Raw genomic sequence first — 26391 nt, forward strand, 5'->3', positions numbered from 1 at the left:
AGTAGGCTCCTGTTCTCTTAGTCCGAGTCTAAGCACAGAGGAAGGGTGACAGAAGCTGGAAACTGCGGTCCCTGGGGACATACTGAGTGAGCTTCATTTCATCCTTCCAGAAACCTTGTAAACTCGAGACAATAACCTATGACCTACCTGATGGAAAAATACTTTTTAAAGTAAGAAAATTTATTTAAAAATTATGAAATGTTGGAACACAATCTAAGAATGGAATTGTGTGAGGAGAATTCTGAGTGCTTAGAGGTAATTCCAAGAAAAACAAAACATGAGTTTTGTGACCTTAGTTTCTTCAGAACCCTGGAATTGTTCTGGAATTATGCTTTTGTGCTCCTCTCAAGTGTAGCAGATAGGAGTGAACTTATTTCTGATTGTTTATCACAACTGACCATTGTTATTTGCTTATATGTCTATATGGAGAAACACATTTTTTTTCCCAAGTGCGGCTTCCCCTTGTGATTGTCCACTTTACTCGTGTATCTCCTCTTAACCCTCTCAGAGTATAAATTGTCTGATGCTCTGGATAAAGTCTGCCTCATTTATCCGGATGCTCCATTCTCCTAGGTCCCACCACCAGCTAGAGCAGCAATCGACATAATACCTCAGCAGCTGAAGGAGACATTAGCTATATAATGTTTGTAAACTATGCAACACCATGAAAATATAAAGAAATCTTTCCAAGGCAACAATTTCTTTCTTTTTTACTTGGAATTAATAGGATTCATTTTGGCATGTTTACTTTCAGAATTTTAATTTTAAAGGCATTTCTTTGGCACTATGAAAGGCTACAAAGTAATTTATAATTGTTAAATTGTAATAAGTTTTGCAATAAGTGTCCATGAAATTTCCTCATAGTAGTAAAAACTGAATACTGTGTACCATTTTAACTAACTTCCTTGCAATTTGAAAATAATTCGGCATACTGTGTTAATTTTAAGAAAAATTTATTGGACATTATGAAACAGCTATAGTGTTCTTTACAACAAAATTTAATCTTTTGTGAGTTGAAAATTAATCAAAAGGCAAACGTAGATCAGAAAAATATTCTTGCACTTCAAATTCGTTCAGTTATATTGCTACAGACGCACAGATGCACCATGTTTCATGATCTGGATCCATTCTGTCAGTCAAACAGGAACACCCATTCTTCAACAAAGTATGGAAATAATATATTTAAAAATTATGATGTAATTCCTAGTCTGATTTCTTCATAAAGACTCTTTTATGAGTTGGGCCAATCTCTGGAAGGCCTAAAATAGGAAAGATAAGAATCGAAGACATTAGGACGTTACTCTGGGAAGCCCTTTGGTAACTCTGGAGATGACTGTGAAAAGCAAGGGTGACAACAGTGTTGTCCGGGCAGAACACCCCCCCAGGAGCCACTGGGATGAGGATAAGGATACACCAGGCTTGTACACATTTCCAGAGCTTTTAAAATTACAGCTTGCACGCATCATTTTCTATTTTATGTAGTCTAAATATTTTGTATTTTCATATATTCTCTCATCTGCAAACATTACCTAGAATTTGGACTGCTCAAATCTGTTCATATATAAAGCCGAGCAAGCCTATAGACAGCATATTAGTAACATGAGAAGCAAGTAAAAAAGAACATGCGTGTGCGCGTACACACACACACACACACACACACACACACACACTTCTGAAGGTCAAAGACAATGCTTGGTTAATAGCTCTCTCTTCCTTTTGTGTTCTTCTAGACACACTAGATCTTTTAAATCTGTTTTTCTTCATAGAAATAGACCAATGGCTTATGATTTTACTGTCATTTATATGATCCCAACAAGAAGGGAAAAGGTACTGCCCCAGAACCCAGAACCTGATGGAAACCCCCTCCCCTAGTACAGCTCAGGAAGTCCCGGCCAGTTACTCGCAAGGCAACAAACTTTAACTCTAGTTCAGTCTCATTTGCTTACAGACTCCTGGCAATAGTTCATGACTGGTTCACTAAAATCCGGCTTTTTGGGGTGTAAGAAGCCAGACATTACATCATTTCTGACTGCCAAGGGGCACACACACATCCGAAATCAGAGCCAGGAGGCTGTGGCTGAAGAGCATACTCACAATGTCCATCTGTTCTGGAGTAACCAGAGAGAAGGAGGCTCTGAAGAAGGAAGTGGGGGCAGAGCTGTCGATGAAGAAGCCATTGCCAGGAACAAATAAGACCTGTGCAAGGGAGAGGAAAATAAGTGAGCTCACCGCTGAAGGCAAACTAAAAGAAAACTCATGGAAATGTAGTATTATTGTGGGGAGGAATATTTTAAGCTTAAAAGCCATTATTGAAATAATAAATCACAATAGAGAACAAAAATATATATACACAAGCCTGTGCAAAGAATCAGGAAAAGTACTCACCATTGATAGGACCAATGCTATTTCTTCCCCACATAAAAAGAATGCATAGCAAATGAGAAGAAAACACCAAATTTAAATGTTCATCGGACAGGTTAAAAAGAAATGGTAAAATAAAGATAAGCGGCTAACCTGTCTACAAAAGTAATATGAACGCAATCCTTGAGATTTCTAACTGGGAGCCGAAAGACAACTAGGTATTGGCCTAGCGAAGAGTGGGAACAGTATTTGAGGGAGAAACCTGGAAATGTAAAGGCCCCGGGACAGGAGGAAAATGGTACGTTTAGAGAAACTGAAGGGATGCAAATGCTGAATGCAGGAAGAAGATAAAATGTTGGTACGTGTGTCCAGATGGGTGCCGAGAACAGCAAACTGCTCTTCTCATGACCACGATGGCAGGGTGCTCAGTCCCTCTTCACCCTAGACACACGCACACTTTATTCCCCTTCCTGACTATTCTGTTCTTTCTTCCTTCCCTCCCTCCTTACCCTCTCTTTTTCTCCCTTTCCTTCCCTCCCTCATCCTCATTTTCATGCTGGGGGTTGAACCCAGGACCACAAACATTCTAAGAGTGCACTTGCACTTTGCCTTCCCGGTACCCCTAGCTACTCCATTCAATGTTTTCCTTTATAGTTGTTGTGGTCATGGTGCCTTTTCACAGCAAGAGAAACCCTAACCAAGACACCTGGATTACTCTGCTTGGCTCTCTCGCTGGCCCAGGAAAGGGTTCTGGCTGTTTTTATCAATAAATCACTGGGCGTTTAAGACACCCAAAGCTACACGTGTGGTAAGGAGTGACTCTGAACTCAAAGCAAAGGGGGATGTCTGAAATTGGTCGCTGATGAGAATGATTGTATTTCCATCAGTTTAGCCAATCTGAATTGTTCAATTCAATATTTATCAAAATTTAACGATGAGACAATCAATATTCCTAATATTCCAACATCACACATGCCTGGGCCATAAAGTATCTTTTCATTTTATTCAAAGAAATGAGTTCAGAGAAATAGTGTAAATATTCTGTTGGCCATTTCCCGCTTTTACCTCTTTTGTAATAGCCTTTTTTTCAATCAGTTCTTTTGTATCAGAGATCCCCTTCACTTTAATCCACAGAAACATCCCAGCGTTGGGAGCATGCCATTCTGCCAGACCTATGAACAAAAGAAGACAGTGGCTCTAGACATTTCTGATGACACCAAACTGTCAGTCCCAACAGCATGGGGGCAGTGACTGTAAACAAGGACTTCTGGACAATGTGTTTCTGCGAAAGCTTCTCAAACATATGATTTGATGAGATTCCCCCAAACTGATGTTCTATAGTAAGGGGCTGACTGAAGGGGAGACGGTAGCTCCTGGGAGCAGTGAGTGCGGTCAGCCTTCAGAGAGAGCATGGGATTGAGGGTGTCTGTCTGTCACTCAGACTGACGCTCACACCTAAGACAAAGGGCTGTTTCAATTTTAAAGTCGATCCTTATTCTTTCTGGAGTTACCTCGGATTTCATAAATCCTGTTACTTACGGATGCCCAGATAGATTAATTTCTGCAGAACTGTAATTAATTAGGATAAGGGTACTTAAATTCAAGAATTTCAAATGTGTTTACAAGCTTTATGTACGTTATGATAGGAAAACTAAGGAGAAAGGACAAGTATTTTGATTTAAATTACTTAAAAAATGTTGACATTAATATTTTGTCACCACTCCTACACAATGTGGTAGGACAGTGCTCTGATCATGCAGATATAGTTCTGCTTTAAATGAAGACTTTACAGAGAATGATATATGACAGAATAAGGCAGTGTTGATATTTTTGACTTATTAATCTTTACATCATTTTCCCTCCCCCCATTTTTTTTTATTTTTTGTTTTGTTGAGACAGGGTTTCTCTGTAACGGCCCTGGCTGTCCTAGAACTCACTGTGTAGACCAGGCTGGCCTTGAACTCAGAGATCTGCCTGTCTCTGCCTCCCAAGTGCTGGGATGAAGGGCATGTGCCACCACCACCTGGCTATCATTTGCACTTTTAATGGTATAATCAAAGTCAGGTAACTTATCCATCTTCTTTCCACAATAAAAAGCCATCCTAAATTCAAAGCAACAATAAAAATATTAAACAAATATGTGCGGCTAATGAATAGAAGGCAAAGGATTTTAATGAATTTAAGATTTTAAAATTATACTATGCCACTTGTCTTTGAGCTCAGTTAGAAACAAAGTATTTCAGGAACAAAATTTTGGAACAACTAAACATTTCTGAACGTTTTTGCGGAAGACGAGTTTTATTCAGAGGCAGGAAATACTGCTGGTTAACTTTTTGACTGAGCTTTTTTGTCTGTTTGTTTTGGTTCACCTTCTTAGAACCACAGAATCTGGGGTCAACACTGTAGCCCAGCTGGTAGAGTGCTTGCCTTGCGTGCGCGAGACCCAGGTTCTATTCCAGCACCTCCTCAACTGGGGGTGCTAGTACACTCCTGCAATTTCAGCACTTGGAAAGCGGCGGCAGGGGGACCAGAAGTTCAAGGCCAGCCTGGGCTTCAGAGCCTATCTTTAAAAAATATATCGTGGCAGATGGCAGAGATGGGAGAGGTCAAGGGTTGACAATGTGGCACTTGTACCATTCTCTTTAGGGCAGCCTTACCTCTGCAAGAAAAGTGTCTACACTACAGTCCACACTGTGGGAGTCAGCCATGATAAGCTAAATATGAACAGATCACCCAAAGGAAGTTCTTTACTTCCAACCATTATCATCTGCCAGAGTAGGACTCAGCCATGGATAAATTTAATAGAGGCCTGAGTCTCCGTAGTTTACCCTGAAGTAATACCTGGTTGCAGGAAGAGCCACAAACTGAGATTACCAGAGCACCACCCAAAAACAGACCAATCAAAGGAAATGCCTAACATTCCAACCGCTGTAGATAAAATCACCTGCCAGAGCACCTCACCAAGGACACCCCTAGACAAATGTCAGCCAGTCAGGGGTTCTGAACCTCAGAAACCCCTCACTTCCACCTTTATTACTATAAAAAGCCAACTCTAACTGAGCTCGAGGCTTTCTGTTTATCCCGAGTTTGCAAACTTGAATAAAATAAAGACTCTTTGCTTTTACACACAGGACTTGGTCTCCCTGCTGGCTTTTGAGGGACTTCACGGATTTGGGCATAACACACATTAGAACTGACCACAGGCCGTGTCTGTCATCTGCCCCAGAGGTGCGATTGCTTGCATTTATATTAATGCCAAATGTTTCCCACTCACCACTTAACCACTTGTCTGCAGCTGCCAATATGGCACTCCTCTGGTCCCTGTAGAAATCAATAGTTCTAGAAGACAAAGATAAGACATTGAGTTCAGAACCAGACACAGTGTGCGAGGACATGCTTTTCTGCTTCGATTGAAATGTTGACTGTAGTGCTTTGACATGTGTCCTGAAAAACTTAAAAAACTTCCTTCCCCTTTTGTTATCGAAAAGTTAACTTATAAAAATGAATAAGAGCAAAATCCATTTCTCTATAAAATATGGAATATAGATGCAGCGGAAGTAGCAGGACAGACCTCTGTGTTCAGCTGGCTGAAGTTATGTTGTCTTTGGTGAAGGAGAACATTTGAGATGGAAGGAAGCTGTACTGCAATGCTGAGTCACTGGTCTGGAAGGGGACCCAGTTTCTGCTAATCTAAGTGGCTCAGGAAGCACCACACTTACATCACAAAAGCAATTCACGACCAGTTCCCATGCCCTGTGCCCTTAGCTGATAATCAAATAAAATGTTTATATGTGTGGGTTGATATGGGATTCCCCTCTGTATGCTGAAAGTATATTTTATTACCATTGGCTAATAAAGAAGCAGCTTTGGCCTATGGCAGGGCAGAATATAGAAAGGTGGGAAATCCAAGCAGAGATTGAGGAGGAAAGAAGGTGGAGTCAGAGAGAGGCCAAGTAGCTGCCCAAGAAGCAAGGTAACAAACCATGAGCCTTGTGGTAAAATATAATAGAAGGGGGTCAAGATGTAAGGAGCTAGCTAGAAGAAGTCTTTCAGCTAACAGTGACCCCTAACCTGTGATGTGGTTGGGCAATAGTTCAGGCCAGACCTTGAACACCGCAGAGCAGACTTTCTATGTGAAAAGCAACTAAGACAAAAAGACAACTCTGTGTGTGTGATTTTGGACACTGAAGAAAAAAGAATGAAGGGTATAGAGAGATGGCTCCATGACTAAGGATATTTGCTACTCTTGGGTAGGATTTCCAGCACATATGTAACAGCTTATAGCCATCTCATAACTAGTTCACGACAGTGTGTAACTCTGGTTCCAGGGGATCCAGTGTCCTCTTCTGGCCTCCCAAGCACTGGGCACATGGTACGTAACATATATACAAGCAAACGTTCATACACACAAACTACAGATAAATAAATCTTTAAAAGAGAAGGAAAAATAATAAACCAGTACGTGGTATCATTTGCACTTTGTATTCCGTGCTCTTATTTTGCTCCCAGATATTTTAACAACCGACCCAATACCTGCCAATATGAGCCAGGAAGCCCTCTTCTCCCCATTGGTATAGAAGCTGTGATATCATGAGCTGAAAGAGAGAGAATGGGCGTGATGTCATCGTTCATTCTCAAATGAACCGAGGTTGTACTTTCTAAACACAGAAGACAACCCGTTACACACAAACACACAGAAAGATGCCTGGGTCAGATCTGTGATTTCAATAAACTTCATTAAACCAGGACAGCAGTACTCAGGCTCAGCTATAAAACGCTCACTGCATAAGCACGTGGGCCCGAGTTCAGGCCCTAGCATCTTTGCACAGAGCTGAGTATAATGGTGTGCACTTACGACCCCTTTGCTGGGGGTTGGGCAGGGTGATTGCTGAGGTCTGTTAGCTAGAGTGAGAGATCTTGTCTCAAAGGACACCTGATGCTGACCTGGCCTGGACCTGCCCGTTCACACACAAATGGCCACATACACACACAAAGCAAAAACAAAAACAGAAAGCAAAACTTCATCAAATCCAGAACTTCATCGTATGCTCGGCTCTACTATAACTTATTAATAGATCTGTATATTTGAAACTTCACAAGGATTAAGGAAGGTTAGTTCTGTTTTGCTGAAGAGGAAACTGAAGGACAAAACTGAATTTTCTTCATGTCAAACAACTGATCATAGTTTGGCCTCCAAGACAGATTTCAGCTCCAAATCGATGCTGTTGGTTGCTGGACTACAACGCCTCTGCAAATTTGAAAACATATGTAGTGCTCTCTTTCTTTCCTCTTGGGTTGTGTAGGGACCAAACCCAAGACCAAATCACTGTTAAGTGTATACTAAAACAAGTTATATCCTGAGTCCTCCCAACATATACAACAGGTATATTCTATTAAATAGTGAGAGATTTTCTATTTAAAGTGGAGGAGCTCTGAAAGTTGTAATAAATTTTTGTTGATAAAATATAAAAATATTAGAAAAGCTCTTTGGTAAAATACCAGAATGTTTATAGGATGTAGAATATAAAACAAGTGTCCTGTGAGATATAAACTTCTCATTTTGAGGGCCAAAGATATGGTACAGTCAGTAAAGTGCTTGCCATGCAAGTACAAGGAGCCGAGTTCAGATTCTCCCAGTGAAAAGCTGGGCACAGCAGCTGGAACCCACAATCCCAGCACTGGGGAGGTGGACACGGGTGGATCCCTGGGGCTTACTGGCCAGCCAGCCTAGCAAAAAAGCTGAGCTTCAGCTGAGCTCCAGGTTCAATGAAAGACTCTGTCTCAAAGAATAATGTGGAGAGCAATTAAGAAAGACATCTAGTGCCGACCTGTGATCTGCATACACGGTGCACACACAGGTGTGCTCACCCAATCCACATGTGAGCATACATACGAACAAATGCAAGCGTGCACAGAAGAAAAGATCTTGTTCTCAAGACTAATAATTCCCAAATCCAGCACTTTTTCGAAGCTCGAGAGGAAATTCCTATATGATCTCACTACTTAACTTTATTTTAATTTTTTTTTTTGTTGTTTTTTTGAGACAGGGTTTCTCTGTGGCTTTGGAGCCTGTCCTGGAACTAGCTCTGTAGACCAGGCTGGTCTCGAACTCACAGAGATCCACCTGCCTCTGCCTCCCGAGTGCTGGGATAACTTTATTTTAATTAAAATGCTTTCTGACGAACAACTTTAGAAGCAGTTGAGGACTGGGCAAAAGACACCCTAAACAGGCTTATTTCTTCACATCATTATAAATCCCAACACAGGAAAGCCAAAGTTTGAATTACTTCATCAAATTTAGTTCCATAGGTTTTTTTTTTCATGCTCATTAATTGACTGATTTTTTTTTCTCCACAGACAGATGAATCTGCCCTGATTCATAAGGACTCTGGGAAGGCAGCATGATGACACTGGCTTAAAGGATTTCTCATTTGCTGCTTAGATTAAACCCCTGTAGGTGTTGGTTTGCTCATTCTGTCTTAAAGATGGAGATTCAGCATTTGATTTTTCTTCCCTATCGGCTTAAGTTAATCTTATTTGTCTACATCTGATTCTGATTAACCATAACAATAACAACCACCACCGCCACCCTAAGTTGTGCTTACCTGTGAGAGAGTACAGGGATGCAGTGATGAGACTTGTGTGTGCAAAACAATCCTCTCTATCAAGGTCTTGGGGCCAGTCATAAACCCTACTCTCAGCCTGTACAGAAAGAGAAAATTCATACCAATTATACCAATTCCACATCAGCAAGTAATGAGAATCATTTTGCTGATCTCACTAGGAAAAGAGTGATGACCTGGGGACAAATAGATCTTGATGACTTAAATATTCTAGTCAAAGTACTTACTTCTTACTTCAGAAACACTTAAATTTAAGTACATATTATAAAACAATGTGAATATCATTAAGAATTTCTAAACATGACATTTTAATACCAGTTTCCAAACAGTGCTCAATCACCCTCCTACAACACTGACTACTAGCCAAGCATCCCCGAATACTGGAAATTATAATACTCATTGTAAAAATAATACTCAAGTAAAATAATCACATGCCTATTAATGAGTTTCAGTCAAGTGGAATATAAGCCTTCTAAATAAGAGGTTCTTGAACTAAAAGATTTGAGGTGAACTTTATGTTAGAGATGGAAGCCTTACCCAGAGGAGATGATCTTTGAGAAGGTGTCAGCTCTGATCACCCGCCCATCCACATCCATGGAGAGAAAGGTTGGTACCCAGGGCTTAAAATAGGAAGAAAACCACTGTTGGCATGCAAGCTCTGATCACTGCAAGGTTGCTTTGCACATAGTGGAGCAGGCAAGCAACAACAGCCAGGACACATATAGCAGCCATGTCTTACCTTGTTCTAGGCCCTAAGACCTGCAATGTATGTGCTCTTATACTAGTGCCTGTCTGATCTCAGGGTTTCTCTGTGAAGTACACTCACAAAGGTTTCCTTATTGGCTCAAGACATCATTACTATGGATTTGGAGAAACTTCCAACAGATCCTCTGTCTCCCCGGCATTGAAGTCTGGGGTTATTAGATTTAGGGGAAGGACTCAGGGGAAATGAGCTCACATACAGTGGCTATCCTGGAACTGACTAGAAAGACAGAGAGCGCTGTGAATGCAGGAGAGAGGTTTAGTTAATGTTGCATACTGACGCAGAAGGGGCTCTAGCCATTCTGAGCATGGCAAACATGGCTCTGCCAGGTCACCCTCTTCTCCCCATTCTCTGCCTTGCTAAAAATTTTAGATTACATCCCTAAAGCTTGCCCCCAAGGTCTACTCCCTTATCTGGCTACCCCCAGCCCACCAGGCTGACTATCAAAGTCTGGCTATCAAAGTATTGAAGTTCAGCAATCAAAAGCCCCCTTTGGCTCTCGTAATTAACACACAAAATTAAAATTGAACATCTCATCCTGGTACAGGGTTTCCCCTTTTACCTTATAGACCGTTGTTTGCCTATGAGCCATGTCTGTCTCCTCTGTATGAGAGACAGCCCTTTGTCCTGCCCCCATCTTCCAGAACAAACACCTCTTCTTCCTCTCCCTTGTTCTCCTTTTCTCCCTCATCCTCTACCTCCTGTCTTTGTCTCTTACTGCCCTCTGTCTTTCTAGGGTACATCTTCTTTGTTGCTTAGAACTTTGTCTTTTGGGTTCCTGATCTGATTTTTCCCTAGAAACCCTAAGATTTTCTTTGAATGTAGGGCCAAGTGAGAAAGGGGTTCGAGGTCACACTCGGGGAGGGAGGGCACAACAAACCATGCTCTGCAAAAACTATGTAGCAAACAATTTTTTAAAAAATATTTATTTATTTATTTATTATATATACAATATTCTGTCTGTATGTATGCCTACAGGCCAGCAGAGGGCACCAAACCCCATTACAGATGGTTGTGAGCCACCATGTGGTTGCTGGGAATTGAACTCAGGACCTTTGGAAGAGCAGGCAATGCTCTTAACCTCTGAACTATCTCTCCAGCTCCCTAGCAAACAAGTTTTGTGTTTTCTCAGTAGATGTAAAGGGAGGAACTGCATCCAATCAGATGAAGGGATGGATGTCTGCAGTCCTGAGACATGTCCTGGTTAGGCCCTGGAGCATGGACTACTATTACTGTCTGCTGGAAAACTGTTATCATCATGAAATGCAGACATACTTACAGTGAGGATGACTTCAAAGACCCTTGATCCTCTAGATAAGGTTCAGAGGAGCTGACAAGGGCACAATTATGTGGCTGCAGTGCCTTCTTCTCCATCTATGGAGAACTTTGAGCACAGCCCTACTTCGCCTTCAGCTTGAATACCACCTCATTCTCCCTTAGCTATCAGTCTAATCAGCCGCCGTTAGCAGACTGAAGGTGAAATATAAGATGAAACCTATGCAATGTCTGAGGCTAATATTAAATAGGATCTGGAGTTCTGCACCACCAGCTTACTTGGCTCTGCTTGTTTAAATGGATCTTTCAGAGAACTAGCTACTATTCCAAAGGCAGATAATTTCTAGAATAAGCATTGATACAAAAAAGAAAACTGACAAAACTGGAAGATTGCAAAACCACAGAGAGCGCACTAACGGTTCATGTTCATTGACTCAAGTCAGGTTCACGTCCAATGCAGCTAATAACTTACCACTAATGATCTTTCATAAGTCTACATACCTTGTTGAACTGGAGAAAGTAGTAAGGATCATCTTCTATTATGAGGAAATCATATTGTCTTGCAAGCTGAAAGGTTAAAACAATATATTTATTTCTTAAGAACTGTCTAAAATGAAAATTACTGGAATCACCATTCTTTGTTCTCACTCATTTGTTCATGATTTCATCCATTCAGTTCCTGTTATCCCAGACCTTGAGGCTGGGGATGAGTGAGCTGCTAAAGGTGCTTTTTCTCATGCAAGGTGAGATGTGCATAAGCCAGTTGAAAGATGAATAAGGATTAAAGGAGGTCACATCTTACGAAAGGACAGCATGCTGGCTAGTCTCAGGTCTACTTCACACAAGATAGAGCTATCCTAAAGGAGGGAACTTCAAGTGAGAAAATGCCTTCATAAGATACAGCTGTGAGGCATTTTCTTAGTGATTGATGTGGAAGGACCCAGCTCATTGTGGATGGTTTCATCTCTAGACTGGTGGTTCTTGATTTCATAAGATAGCAGGCTGAGCAAGCCACGAGGAGCAAGTCAGGAAGCAGCACCCGTTTATGGCTTCTGTGTCAGATCCTGCCTCTGGGCTCCTGCCCTGTTTGAGTTCTTGTCCTGACTCCCTTTGATGAAGAGCTCTGATGTATAAGTATAAACCAAACAAACCCTTCCCTCCCCAAGTTGCTTTGGTCATGGTGTTCATCATAGCCACAGTCACCCTAAGACAGAAAATTTCTGAGGTCAAACTTCTGGGGAGCTCTTCCGGACAAGGTAACAGAACTCAAGATGATGAAAATATTTCAAGTTATGAAAATATTGAGGAAGAAGATTCTAGACTGTGGGATGAGTGAAAGGAGGGATCATGGGGTGAACAAAACTTGGGGGATTAGTAGACAGAAAAGGAGAATATGGCTTTGGCATTTGGGGAGAAGCTAAGAGAGGAAGAGAGGGAAGGAAAGGGAGGGAGAAAGAGAAGACAGGGTAATGGCATCACACAGCTTTACAAACTTATAATGGAATTATTTAACTTTTAGAATTTCGAAAGTCACAAGGCCGGCTCTTTGTTTAACCATACCGCGGGGCCTAGGACTGGTTGTCATACAAACAGAGACCAGTTAGACACAAGGAATCAAATGCAACAGGGTGAGTGATGATGCCATGCTGTCACACAGTGGGGAGAGGTGGTGGCTTCGGAAGTGGAGCTAGGAGTAGTGGTGGAGAAAAAGGATCGACTTAGAAGAACTTGGTGGTTGGCTCTGCAGGATGAATTGTATATAAGAAGGGAGAAGGGAGAACAGAAAGAGAGAAATGAAGGGAATCAGTCATGGACATCGCCATGCTGGAGAGCATGGAGGGGTTGGTTGTACATGATACAAAGCCGGGATATTTGGGCCAGGTTAAGTCTGAAATCACAATGACGCACGGTTCAGGGTAGAGGTGCAGCTAAGCAAGGGGGACATCAACTTATGCAAAATGAAATTTATAGCCATGGGACTGGATTACGCTATCAAGGAAATGTGTAGATAGCACACCTCAGGAGAGAGCCTGGGAGATAAAACAGATTATACCCATCAAAGCAATGTCTCGAACCTTTATGCTGTCCAGGAAAAGGCACTGGTTGGAATCTGGCTGTGATTCCATTGCACAGTTAGGTTCCATGTAGCTAAACTGTGCTTAACACTTATTTTTAGAGCAAGCTGTAGGGAAGGTTAGGGACTCAGGGATAGCCGAAGCCTTACAAAAGGCATATCTTATTTTTTTCAGATTTATGTACAGCTCTGTTCATGCTTGATATTAAAAAAAAATGGCAAAAGTACAGGGCAGCATAGGCATCTACAGAGATTTTAGAAAGAAGAGTCCCCTATTGGTTTAGAAAGAAGAGTCCCCTATTGGTTTTTTAAAATTTTTTGTAGCCCAGAATGATGACAAGTAGCAAAGGAATAGAACAAGTCTAAAATAGAGGGAAACATAAATATCCAGTAATAAATAAAATACGGGGGGAAACACAAGCATCGAGTAATATAAACCAAATGTGACCTGGTAACAGGTGGTCAAGAATGCAGCTTTTCTGGTATAAAATACCAACTAAATGAAAGTAAATTCAGAGACAAGAGCTGTGGCCATTTATTGTGTGTTACTTTGGTAGGAACCTTGGCATAGATGGAGGAGTCCCTTTTATTAGAAGGTGTCTTCCCTGGAAACAAGAGGGCAATAGGAAAATCAGCCCCTCAAAGGGAAAGAAGAAGCCTGACCACACGCTTGCCACCCTCTCGGAAATACCTTATAGATTTCCTTCTTGCGTGCACTTGTCAACGAGTAGCCTGTAGGGTTGTTGCCATTTGGGACAGTATAAAGAAATTTTGGAGTCTTTTTCGTGGGGTCCTTGGCATCTTCTGGTTTCCATCGGGAAAGTATTTTTCTGAGACCCTCTGGAATAATCCCATGTTCATCACTGGGGACATTAATAATGTTGCCACCCAATGGTTTCATCTGCGGAGGACGAAAGGAAACCCAAGAATGCAGCAAGATTACAAAAACGCAAGCACCGTTTTGTAAACGCATCAAGAACTGTGCCGTTCATGCCCGTAAGCATGTGAACTGTACTTAGCTCCAAGCTCCAGAGGGTTGAGCTGTATATTGTAATCCTATTGTTCCTCTGAGGTCAGCAACAGCTGCTGCCTATTCATTCCCACGGGAAGGCTTGCACTTCTTAACCTCGCCTGTGTTAAGCTTGGCCATGTGTGTCTTACTCTGGTTCACAGAAGGTGAGCCGCCAATGATGTACTCTTTTCCCCTAAGCCGGAACTGTAAAACACCAGCTCTTGGTTGCCTATGTGTTCTCCCATTTGCTCCACGACTGGCAACGTGCCAAACAGAAAGTGCTTCTGTGAGGTTGGGGCTTGGAAGGAAGATGCCAGGGAGTAAGCTGCATAGCCTTGAGGGGGTGTGTGGTGGGAGAGAAATACAGCTCGGAAGCTGGCAGCGCTCGACTTGCCTCTTCTGACTGAATCAACTTATGAGAGAGAGGACTGGTTTATCGCCACCCATGGGCAATTATGGACGACACCACATGCACGCCGTAGTGCTGTGACCAAGTGCATGAGCAGAACTATCTAAGGAAGGACAGGTTATTTTTATTTTTTTTCTAAGATTTATTTATTATGTATACAGTGCAGGCCAGAAGAGGGCACCAAGTCTCATTACAGATGGCTGTGAGCCACCATGTGGTTGCTGGGAATTGAACTCAGGACCTCTGAAAGAACAGCCAATGCTCATAATCACTGAGCCATCTCTCTAGCCCTGAAGGAAAGGTTTATATGGGCTCATGGTTTCAGAGATTCCCATCCATTGTGGCAGGGAGAACAAAGAGGAGTAGAACAGCCTCACATGGTGGTGGTCCAGAAAAGAGAGAGCGGTTGAGGGAAAGGGGCAGAGGTAGGGGCAGGGGTAGGGAGTACGGGGAGAAAGGGGAAGACCTATGAGGGGAGAGAGAGAGAGAGAGAGAGAGAGAGAGAGAGAGAGAGAGAGAGAGAGAGAGAGAGAGAGAGAGAGAGACTTAGTTCTCAGGCCAATCGCCAATCAGGCTAACAACCAACACTAGCCATTACATTCCTCTAGGAAGACTGGTAAGATTAATGGTTAGGAGGTTCTTATTACGAGTGGAAATAGTGCCCTTCACAGATGCGAGACCCACAGCCAGGCATTATGTGGAGAGAGAGAGAGTCTAAATTGGAGGTCTCCATCAAATCCCTCCACCCACAGTTCAGAAGTCCTGTGAAAGATGAGGTGGAAAGACGGTAAGAGCCAGTGGGGGTGGACAGCAGGAGAACACGGGCCTATGAATCAACAAAGTAAGGCACATATGAGCTTCCAGAGACTGAAGCAGCAAGCACAGGAACTCCATGGGTCTACACCAGTTCTTCTATTAGAAATACTATTAGCTCAGTATTTCTATTGGATTCCTGACTGGGAATGAGTGGGTCTCTGACTCTTGTGCGTGCTCATGGTACTCTTGTCTGTTGAGTTGCTGTGTACAACTTTGATATCAAAGTTTTTGCATCATCTTATTATGTATTATTTTGTCATGTTTGGTTACCTCTTAGAATTCTTTTCTTTTCTAATAGGAGACAGAAAGGGAGTGGATCGCGAGGGGAGATGGGGAGAAGCTGGGAAGAGGGGGAGGTGGGAAACTACAATCATGATATATTGTATGAGAAAAGAATCTACTTCCAATTTTCAGTTCTACCACCCTAACAGGGTGGACAAGTAGATCTAATTATTCTATATAACGAAGAGAATTCCCATGCTTCTACGACAGGGAAAACTGCCACAGTTCCTATAACCATTCGCCTTATCACTGGACAGTTCTGAATTCTCTCCTGGTTCCAGCTGTACTTCCCTGCCTCTGCTCCACTTTGTGGACATAACCGTCCTAAAATGGAATGCCCCGAACCAACCTAACAGTAAGCGGTGAGGCAGATAGTATCCCCATTCCTGCATGCTGCAGTCCTACTGTCTTAACACTGGAGAAGAAACTCCCAACTACACCATACTGGTGTAGACTTACAGTAATCTGACATGTAACATGATTGAACTCAAACTCTTGGCGATGGAAAAGCAAGTTTTTGTAAATTAAGTCACATTTGATATAAAATATTAAGAATTGGACACGGTTTTTATACAGTGTAATTTTAGTACATATTCCTTAACTCTCTAAAGAAGAAATAGGGCATGCTCAATGTGTTGCATACACCTTTTAGGAGCCTCTGGGTCACAGAAGAAAATGTTAATTATAATTTATAGTGGACAGATATTTTGTCTGTTTATATCCTCATACTGCTGTGAATTCAAAGAAAAAAAAACAGCACACAATCCAATCTGGTTTGGAAATGAAAGTGCACTTTACAGAAATATCATTTCAAACACCAAAGTATATGGTAAGTCTACAAAAAGGAAGGTAGCATCTTTTCTCGTGCAACACAGTATCTGAAGTCATTAAGTTCCAGGAAGCACAGACGGCTTCAGAGCTCACTCACTCACTCACTCACTCACTCACTCACTCACTCACTCACACATAATCATCACCACCTTTGCCTGAAACTCAGCCACAGCTCAAGTTAATTTAATAATACGACCCCAAATGCCCAGATCAAATTAAATAAAGTTAGTCAAAATAATTCCGTTTACTTAAACTTTCTTTCTAGACCTACCTCTCAATCCCACTTTGTCTTCCCCATAACTCCTCTCCTGAATGTTTCAAAACGTATCTTGGTGCTATAGATATAACTGGTTTCCTGTAACATAAATCCATCATTTCTGCTTGGTGCCAGGAACTGGAGCACACTCTTCCTCCACTCCTTTGTAGTTCATTGCTGCTGAGAGTGAATCACTAAAAATGTTCACGGGATTCCAGACAACTTCACTGAAACCAAAGACTCTTTAAAATCAATTTAGTACAGAGCGCACCTTTTAAAAATTGACCTACTTTCCTGTGTTGTGCGTGCGCGTGCGTGGTTCCGTGCATGTATAGACCCAAGGTTGATCTTAGGGGAATCACCCTCCATCAGTGTTCAACCTTATTCATTACTCCAGGGTCTCTCAACCAAATCAGAATCCATAGCTAGTCTAGATAGCCAGTTTGCTCTGGGGATTCGCAGGCTCTGCCTTCTGAGTCTGGAATTACAGATAGACCTCGCTCCAACCACAACTGACTTGGATTCTGGGCAACTGAACTCTTGTCCCCTCCTTGCGTGAGCCAATATTCTAATCCATGAAACATCTCCCCAGCCCCCTAAACTGCCTTTTAAAAAAACACAATTTTCTTTTTCTTTTTAAAACAGCAGCTTTGATCTTAGTGTTTTGATGTTAATGTGATTCTGAGTGCATATCACGCACTCAGAATTCAGCTGTCACACAAAATCAAGCATCCTGTTAAATTGTAAAGAAAGTGAACTTTACTGTGAGAAACAGATTAGGGACCAAATGACTGCAGAAGCTAATAAACCACACCAGTTTTAAACACACGACACTACTGAGCCTTGCTGCAAAGTTTAATAGAAGAGCTTGTCTTTTAAGAAGGTCTTTGAGGTGACAGGCATTCCAAAGGGCTGTAAAGACTTGCTGTTTTGTAAAATATGTACTCACAGCATAAAGGGTTCCGGGAAACAAAGGTTCATTTACGAGGATAGTGTCTCCAGGGTTGATGAGCATTTCAAATGCCTGACAAAAGAAGCAGGGGTTAGCTCGGATAGAACAGCTCCTGTTCTTAGAACATCTTTTCTTTTGTGCTCCCAGGATCTAGAGGGGGTTGGAAATTTTTCCGTAAGGGTTAGGCGATAACTATTGTGTGAGCCATAGTGTTTCTGTCGCAGCTGCTCATCTATCCTCCATAGCGAGAGAGAACCCACAGGCAATGTGTAAGTAAATGAGAGTATTTGAGTGCCAATAAAACTTTATTTGTCAACGTAGCTAATGGTCTGGGGTTTTGCTGTCCAGCAGCTTGTTGGCCTCTGTTGTAGGACAAAATGAAAAAGAGCACAACTTGTTTGGCTCCTAAAATTCATCTCTTTCTTTTATTGCTTTTTGGAAAACGTGTTAGATGTTGATTATGAATCGAACCAGGGAAGAGTACTGGAGATAAAATCCTTGGCAAAATGGCCAGGTTCCTATTCTCATATATGCTGATCCTCTAGGAGAGCTAGACATAGACACTAATCACATAATCATCTTAATAGAGGGGCCAAATCTGTGGCAATGCCATTAGGGTCAGGTGTCCAACATCATGGACATCTCACTTTGGTAAGACTTTGGTGAGAAAGTGATGTCCTAGTATATATAGGGATAAGTGACATTTGATATCTTTTAATAAACCATAAACCGGGAGACTTCTGGGACTTGAAGTGAAATATAAAAAGGAGGGGAGAGAGAGAGAGAGAGAGAGAGAGAGAGAGAGAGAGAGAGAGAGAGAGAGAGAGAGAGAGCGCATTGATGTGGGCAAACAGCGACTACACCACGTAATCATTCAGGCCATAGAAGGTGATTAAGGACTTTAGAAGGGAGAAGAGAATAGCATGAGCCGCATTTTCAGAAATGCAGTTTCGGAAGATTGTTCTGACTACAGTCTAAAATAGTACAAGAAGATGGGCAAACAGGTGGGAAGTTTGGAGGACTGTTGGGAATTATTGAAATGACCCTAGGGGTAGGCAGGTAGTCTCAGCTAGAGAGGTGGCAAGGCGGGGAAGGCCTGAGAGGTCTTTAAAAACCAATGGGGCATGCTTGTGGGCTGTGAGGGACTAAAGAGGAAGACTTTGAGATTTTTAGTGCCAATCACTTAAACACAGGACCAAAGAGGCGCCTGTACCTAGTTGAGAGGAGTTGTTGAGTTTAGTTTTGTTTTTCCTGCCTTAAACGTTCTGCTACAGTGTTAGGCAGACAATGGACAAATGCATTTGGAAAGCGTGTGGAAGTGGTGGGCATGTGCTTCATCACACGTGTGTGAACAAAGGCACCCAGAAGCGGCACGCAGATACACTCAAGGACTGAGGTGTGACTCCAGGGAATCAGAGCTAAGGCAAGGAGGGTAGCGGAAAGGAGGCTGCACAAGTCTGACGGAGGAGAGTGCAGGCGGAGAGAGCTGGAGTGTCCCAAAAGGACGGAGTGGACAGTGCTGCCAAGCAGTGCTTAGCAGTTAGGTGTGACAAGATTTGGCGGTATGGACTGTGTGAAGACTCCGGATGTCATTCCAAAGTTCCTGATGTCACACCAAAGTTTGTGTGGGGTCTAGCACAACTCGACTGTGCATGAGACACAGAACAACAACCCCCTACCTTCTGCTGTACCACAGTCTCTGCCTCAAGTCTTTCCTCCTGGCAGTTTAAAAGCCAATAAATATATCACAATAAAACAGAGGGCCATTTTCAACTGGGCCAGAGGACTTAACTTTTGTTCTCCAATTTGACCTGATGCTTCATTTATTTTTACCATTCTGACCTTTTGACATCTGATAGAGAACATTCTCCTCCTAATGGACCTGGCCTTTACAAGACATCCTATCACCAAGCAGACCAGCCGAGTGACTGACCGGTGTCTTGACCACACAAGGAAGGAGGAGGTCTACAAACACCAAATGCATCAACTGAAAGGGCAGCTGCACCTCCCCTTTGGCACTGATTACAGGATGGAGATTAGAAGTTGGGGAACTCTTGAGGGCTCACTCTGACTGAGGAGCTAGCGGCGGTTGATGGATGCTGGGAGAGAAGATTGTTCTTCTGGTGTATTTCGCTGCTGGTTGGTTGCCCGCACGCCGGTGGGTGGCTCTGCACCCATGCATGATGAGAACATTAATTGGACTTAGCCAGTTATTAAGAAAAGAGGAGAATGTGAATTTGGAAGGAAGATGTGTTTATGGGTTTAAGGGAATCGGAGGGAGGAAATATGGGGTGAATATGACCGTTTTTCATTGTGGTCATTTAGAAATTTCTCAAAGAAGAAATTACAAAATAAAATAGCTTTAAAAGAGATAAAAATCTATTCTTAACCTAGCCTGATAGAATGAGGTTAATTTGTTTAAAAACATATGACGGATTTAAATATAAGCAGAGACCAGCTACTATGGAACACATGGAACAACAATAAAACCAGATTCTTGCCGTGATCTCCATAACAAAGTCACTTATACTAACTTCCTTTTTTGATATGACTGGAGTTGTAACAGACAATGAAGAAATAGTTTTCTGTCTTTTTCCCCAGGGAAGGTCACAATGTGCTTTCTGAAGGAAGTCATTTCTTTGAGACAACTCCTAACTACCAGTCCATAGAATCACAGATGTTTCTCCTCTGGCAAACATCTACGCAGTAGCTAATTCTGTTTCTTTTTCTAAACACAGAAAGAACTGGTTGTTTGATTTCTCTTATCTATTGATTAACCAAAACCATTTGTACCTGACTTTTGTGGACTGTCAGCCTTCCCCCTTGTCTTTACCTCTCCGATCCTCATCCTATCTTTAACTTTCAATTTTCTGCTTGTTATCCCAGAGAAAAAGGCTTACACTTAGCCCACAAAACACGATCCACTTACAGTGTGTGGGAGATGACCACATTTAGGAGTGTGCTTGCTTCTGCACAAAACCTTCCTTCTCCTTCCGTTCTTACCTTACAGAGGCCGTCCTGGCAGCCGGAGGTGATGCAGAGATCCATCTGTCCTTGACTGGGTGGGTAGTGGACAGTGGGAGGATTGTGCAATTTTATTTGCAACTCTTTTAGCCAGGACAGAAGTTCTGGAATTCTAAGGCATACAATGCATTTTAAAATTTATGGTCATAATAATCGTAGAACTAGTAGGCAGAGAAGAAATAGTGACTTAATATCAAACTCATTATACATTCAATTTGAAAATCCCTCAAACGCCTTTCAGCAGTTTCAATATTCTCACTTTAAAAATGATACAATAGCACGAGACATTAAGCAATTCACATAAATTCAATCAGCCAGAAATTCACATAAAGCCAGCCATTTACTCCATGGATAAAGCTTGATTCTGCATTCTACTTATATCGAAGCCTGAAGTCTTGTTCCCCCCAGGACATTCATCACATCGTAGAGTCTTTGTGACGCTAGGAAGATTACTGTACGCTACCTAGATGTTTGCCCAATTCATGTTCACATTAATTGCACGATTTCAACAAACTCTTCAAATGCATGATTTTTTTGTTTGCTCTGATTGTGTATATAGCCCAGGCTGGCTTTGAGATGATGCATATTCCACTCTACATTTAACAAAATATTACACAAAGAATTAATAAATTATCCTTTATCATTGGGAGAAGACCAGCTAAAAGAAGTCTTAAGGCATATGGTTCAGTTTGCTTTCTGGCACTTAGAAATTTGAACTTACGGAAATCATGCATTTGTGTTTAAAAGGAGACATCATAATGCCTGCCAGGTAGGCTGTCCCCAGACCTCTTCTGTTCTCTCCATTCCCTTCCCCCAGACTCAATGCTTCAGTCTCTTCTCTAGTCCTGCAGCAGAGCACCAGTTGCAGGCTCCCTTCCCCTCGGCCTACGTCTTCTGTGGGCCTCACAGACTATTTATTGACCACCCTTTCCCCACTCATCACTGCATTCCAGTCTCCAACCTCCAGCACCAGAAGCCATCACAGTTTTTGAAAATCCATAGAGGAAGTAGAAATCGAGAAACGAAACACCCACCCAATAAAGACAAACCCAGAAATCTGCACCTAGACCTATAAGCATCCCAAACCCAGATGCCTAGATGGTGTAGGAGGTCCTTTCTATGTGTTGCTTGTATTGGTTAATGAATAAAGAAAACTGATTTGGTTTGATAGGGCAGAACTTAGGTAGGCAGAGAAGACACAAGTGAATTCTGGGAGGAAGAAAGCAGAGTTGGAGAGATGCCATGGATCCACCGGGGTCAGACGCTGGGAATTTTATCTGATAAGCCACTGCCACATGGTGATACACAGATTAATAGAAATGGGTTCAATTAAGATGTAAGAATTAGCCAATAAGAAGTTAGAGCTAACGGGCCAAGCAATAGTTTTTATTAATACAATTTCTGTGTGGTTATTTTGGGGCTAAACTAGCCGGATGGCCCGGCTCTCCTCCTTCAACACCTAGACATTAGCATAAGAACACAATCAATAACTCAGCCAATATGTCTCCACCAGAGTCAGCAATCCTAGCACAGCAAGCAATGTTCATCCCAGCCAAAGCACAAGGAAAAGGCCTTAAAACTAACTATATGAAGATGCTAGAGTTCCTGAAGGAGGAAATGAACAAATCCCTTAAAGCATTTCAAGAAAAACAAACAAACAAACACTAGGAGGAAAGGAATAAAACTGTTTAAGACCTGAAAACGAAATAGACACAACAACAACAACAAAAAAACAAACAAAAACCCAAACCAGAACAACTATGAAAACCTAGCACAAACTGAGGGAAATCTGGAATGAAAAATTGAAGAATTCGAACATGAACTACAGAGGCAAGCTTCACTAACAGAATGCAAAAGGTGGGAGAGAGAATCTCAGGCATTGAAGATATGATTGAAAAAAAAATGTACACATTGGTCAAAAATGTTAAATCTGAAAAAAAAATCCCAACATAAAGCATCCAGAAAACCAGAGATACTATGAAAAAACCAAACCTGGTTGGATGTTGGTGGTGTACCCTTTTAATCCCAATACCTAGGAGGCACAAGCAGGTGGTTCTCTGAGTTCTAGGCCAGTCTGGTCCACAGAACTAGATCCAGGACAGCCAGAACTACACAAAGACCTTGTGTAGAAAAATCACTCCCCCAAAGAAGAATGGAAGAGAGAGAGAGAGAGAGAGAGAGAGAGAGAGAGAGAGAGAGAGAGAGAGAGAACCAAAACTAGGAATAACAGGAATAGAGTAAGGAGAAGAAACCCAGCTCAAAGACCCAGAAAATACTTTTTCACAAAATCTTAGAAAAAAAAATTTCTTAACCTAATGAAAGTGATGCTTATAAAGGTTCAAAACACCAAATAGATTGGACCAGAATAGAAAATCCCCTTGCCATATAGTAATCAGAACAATAAAGATAAAGAACAAAGAAAGAATATTAAAAGCTGCAAGGGAAAAAGACCAAGAAATGCGTGAAAACACATCTTTTAGAATTACACCCAACTTCTCAATGCAGACTGAAAGTCAGAAAGGTCTGGACAGATGTGCAACAGACCCTAAGAGACCGCAGAGGCCAGCCCAGACTATTAACTTAGCAAAACTTTCAATCACCAAAGAAGGAAAAAGTAAGATATTCCACGATAAAGTCAGATTTAAACAATATCTATCTACAAATCCAGCCCTTATAGAAAGTTCTAGAAGGAAAACTTCAACCTAAGGAGGTTAACTACACCCATGAAAACACAGGAAACAAATAATCTCACACCAGCAAAACCAAAAGAAGGGAAACACACACAGATACACACACCATCCCCTCCACCACCACCACCATCAATAAAAGCATCAAGAAAAAAAAACTCACAAGAATCAACAATAATTGATCTTTGCTATCTCTCAATATCAGTGGGCTCAACTGCCCAGTAAAAAAACACAGACTAACAGTATGGATTTGAAAACTTCCTGAACAGGCACTAACAGCAGCAATGAATAGATAAGACCTCAAGAAACTGAAAAGCTTCTGTAAGGCAAAGGATACCGTCAATTGGCTGAAGTGGCAGCCGACAGAATGGGAAAAGATTTTACCAACTCCACATCCAATAGAGGACTAATATCCAAGATATATAAGTAACTGAAGAAACTAGATATCAAAAACCCAAATAATAGAATTAAAAATGAGGTCTTCATTAAATCCTTCCCATAAGAGCTCAGGAAATTCAGCGGAAGAGGAGGTGGAAAGACTGGAAGAGTCAGAGGAGAGGGAGGACATCAAGAGAACAGGGCCCTCCGAATCAACCAAGCAAGGCACAAATGAGCTCACAGTGACTGAAGAAGCAAGCAAGACCTGCATGGGTCTGCACCAGGTCCTCTGCCTACACATTACAGCCATTAGCTTAGAATTTTTATGGGACTTCTGATTACGAGAAGGAACTGGTCTCTGACTCTTATGCCTGCTCTTGGGACTCTTCCTGTTGGGCTGCTGTGTCCAAACATAGATATGAAAGGTTTTGACTCATACATTTTATTTTGTTGTGTTTGGTTATTATTGCTTAGAATCCTTTTGTTTTCCAATGAGACAGAGTGGATTGGGAAGGGAGGGGATGTGGGGAGGAACTGGGAGGAGTGGATGAGGGGAAACTATAATCAGAATATGTTATATGAGAAAGTAGTCTATTTTCAATACAAAAAAATAAAATTCACATTTGATTCTTAAAAAAAAGAAACATCATTATTGTCCAAGGACTGTTTTACCCATTTTCTCTCTTTTCCCACTACACTGCTTCATCTAGCATTCTTTTTAGTATTATACTCAGATCAAATAGTACATTTTTCTAGATTTTTCTTTCTCTGGCTTTTCCAGTCATTTAAAGTTGAAAACCAGTCACTGGGGAGTGTGAAGCATTTAGTACTGATTTTGCTTTTAGCATTTGAAAATTGATTCTCCAAATTGTCCAAGTCATTGTACTCCTCATTAACAAAAGGACTAGGTCACTTTACCAGTGGGATATGGAAACAAGCCAGTAGAATTTATCATCTATTATTGATAGCTTACCCATAGCTTGGAGAGTATTGAAGGGCTCTTCTGATTGTCTCTTCTTCAAATCGAATGGTGTTTCCGTTTTCCACAATGAAACTAGCCTCCTTAAAGGGGAACATTTTTGGGTTCGGAGATCCAGGAGCCAGAGAGATCAAGGTTTTTGGTGCCTTGCTCATTATATCAACTATGGTAAACACAAAAAAAGAAGATAATGTGTCTACTGAAGCATACATAAACAGACAATTCCGTATGCGTTATAGTCAACAATCAAGCTTTACATCATCTCGCGATATAATGTGCCGTTTCCTGAATGTGGGTGTCTCTGACCAGTTCCTGAATTTGAATCTAGTACTCGATATGACACGTTAAAGATGGGTTTTAGATCACGATAGCTCTGACATCAGAAATGGAATTGGTGTTCTTACGAAAGAGGTCAAGCTGCAGCAAGAAGCATCATCAACCATTTGGAATTTCCCTCTTTGGGTACCTGATGTGGATGACTTCCCAGCCTTCAGGACCGAGAGAAGAGCATTCTTGCTGTTTATTAAATCACCCACTCATACTAATCTGACATAGTAGCCACCGTGCTGAGACCGAATGCCAGTCTAAAATAAGCACAAAATAACTTTTTCTCGGCTCCCTCACTTGTGGAGGGATAGAAGAATGGGGATGGTCAGGAAAACAGGAGAGAGTTCTGGAATCAAGCAAAGGGACACAGCAGCAGCAGGCCTTTCTCTGCTTATCCCAATACCCACCTATGTGCTTCCCAGCTCCACCTCTGGCTCCCATTTCCCAGGCCCCTCCCTTCTCACCCATGCACCTCTGTCTTCCCTGCAGAGGTGTCCTCTGCAGAGATGTGCCCCAGGGCAAACAGCTGAGCTTGTCCTTTTGGTTCAGCGTCTCTAACACCCCAGCGAAAGTACTCACTGCCTTGCCTCGCCTCAGTTCAAGTTCTTAGTGAACACCGTTATCTATTCCTCCTTCATGATCACAGATTGTCTTCACCCTTGGATGAATGAGTGCAACCTAGCGGTGACCACCACAACAGTGCACCGTGCAAAAGAAAACACTCTTGGAGACAAGGGGAGGCGCTGCCTGTTTTTCACCTGTGGCTCTGATGGGAGAAGGCTTTCTGGCAATGCTGGTTGCCGTGAGGAACCGTGAGTAATTCATGTCTGTTGGTCGCGTGGCGCAGGATTCGGAAAAACGGTTGCTTAGAACGACCTCCCAGTCCACCGGGGAAGCACAGTTAGCTGGCCCTGCGGAATGCTGCAGAACGCTACCCAACCTTCCCGGCTGCCGGCTGTCTTCGGTGTCTGCTCTTTAAATAGGCTCGGGCCAGGAGACAGCAGGGACAAAGTCCGTCTGCTGAGGGGATGGGCACCACGACCGACGCCGGAAGATTGCAGTAGGCCATGCCCTCTCCCTCCCCGCGCACTGGCCTATGGCAGCCAACCGCAGGGCGTGGCCCTAAAGCAGTCCACCCGCCAAAATGGGCGTGTAGGGACGAGAAAAGCCAGACCTCGCACTGATGCACGATCGCAATCGGGATTAGTGCCCGAATCTATACAAAGGAAGCATGGACTTTTGACCTTGCAGCTCAGAGTCTTGCAACACAGAATCGCCTTTGAGTAAGGTTTTGTCCTGCCTGATCTTTGAAATGAGCCCCTGGAACCTGACCTGATCTCAG

General features: G+C 42.3%; 1 protein-coding gene across 3 annotated transcripts; it reads right to left on the reverse strand.

Moving 5' to 3' along the window:
• Window positions 1-964: 964 nt before the first annotated feature.
• Aadat (aminoadipate aminotransferase) lies at window positions 965-26085 on the reverse strand. Of its 3 annotated transcripts, XR_009055684.1 has the most exons (14): window positions 25808-26085; window positions 24717-24885; window positions 20658-20790; window positions 17652-17726; window positions 13788-13997; window positions 11524-11589; window positions 9522-9604; window positions 8967-9063; window positions 6895-6956; window positions 5636-5700; window positions 3427-3533; window positions 2386-2408; window positions 2095-2196; window positions 1242-1259 (listed from the first exon to the last, which is right to left on the reverse strand). XR_009055684.1 is itself a non-coding variant. In XM_057752753.1 (13 exons), exons 1-13 carry the CDS (start codon window positions 25872-25874, stop codon window positions 1218-1220), a joined length of 1278 nt encoding a protein of 425 aa, XP_057608736.1. In that variant the 5' UTR covers window positions 25875-26085; the 3' UTR covers window positions 965-1217. The 3 variants fall into 3 exon arrangements, 2 of the variants coding, with proteins under 2 accessions (XP_057608736.1, XP_057608737.1); XM_057752753.1 differs by lacking the exon at window positions 2386-2408 and having other exon boundaries at window positions 965-1259; XM_057752754.1 differs by lacking the exons at window positions 2386-2408; window positions 25808-26085 and adding an exon at window positions 25629-25705 and having other exon boundaries at window positions 965-1259.
• Between the last annotated feature and the right edge of the window lie 306 nt (window positions 26086-26391).

This window comes from Chionomys nivalis, chromosome 20 (genome assembly GCF_950005125.1).
Source record: "Chionomys nivalis chromosome 20, mChiNiv1.1, whole genome shotgun sequence".
In the NCBI taxonomy this organism is placed as follows: Eukaryota; Metazoa; Chordata; class Mammalia; order Rodentia; family Cricetidae; genus Chionomys; species Chionomys nivalis.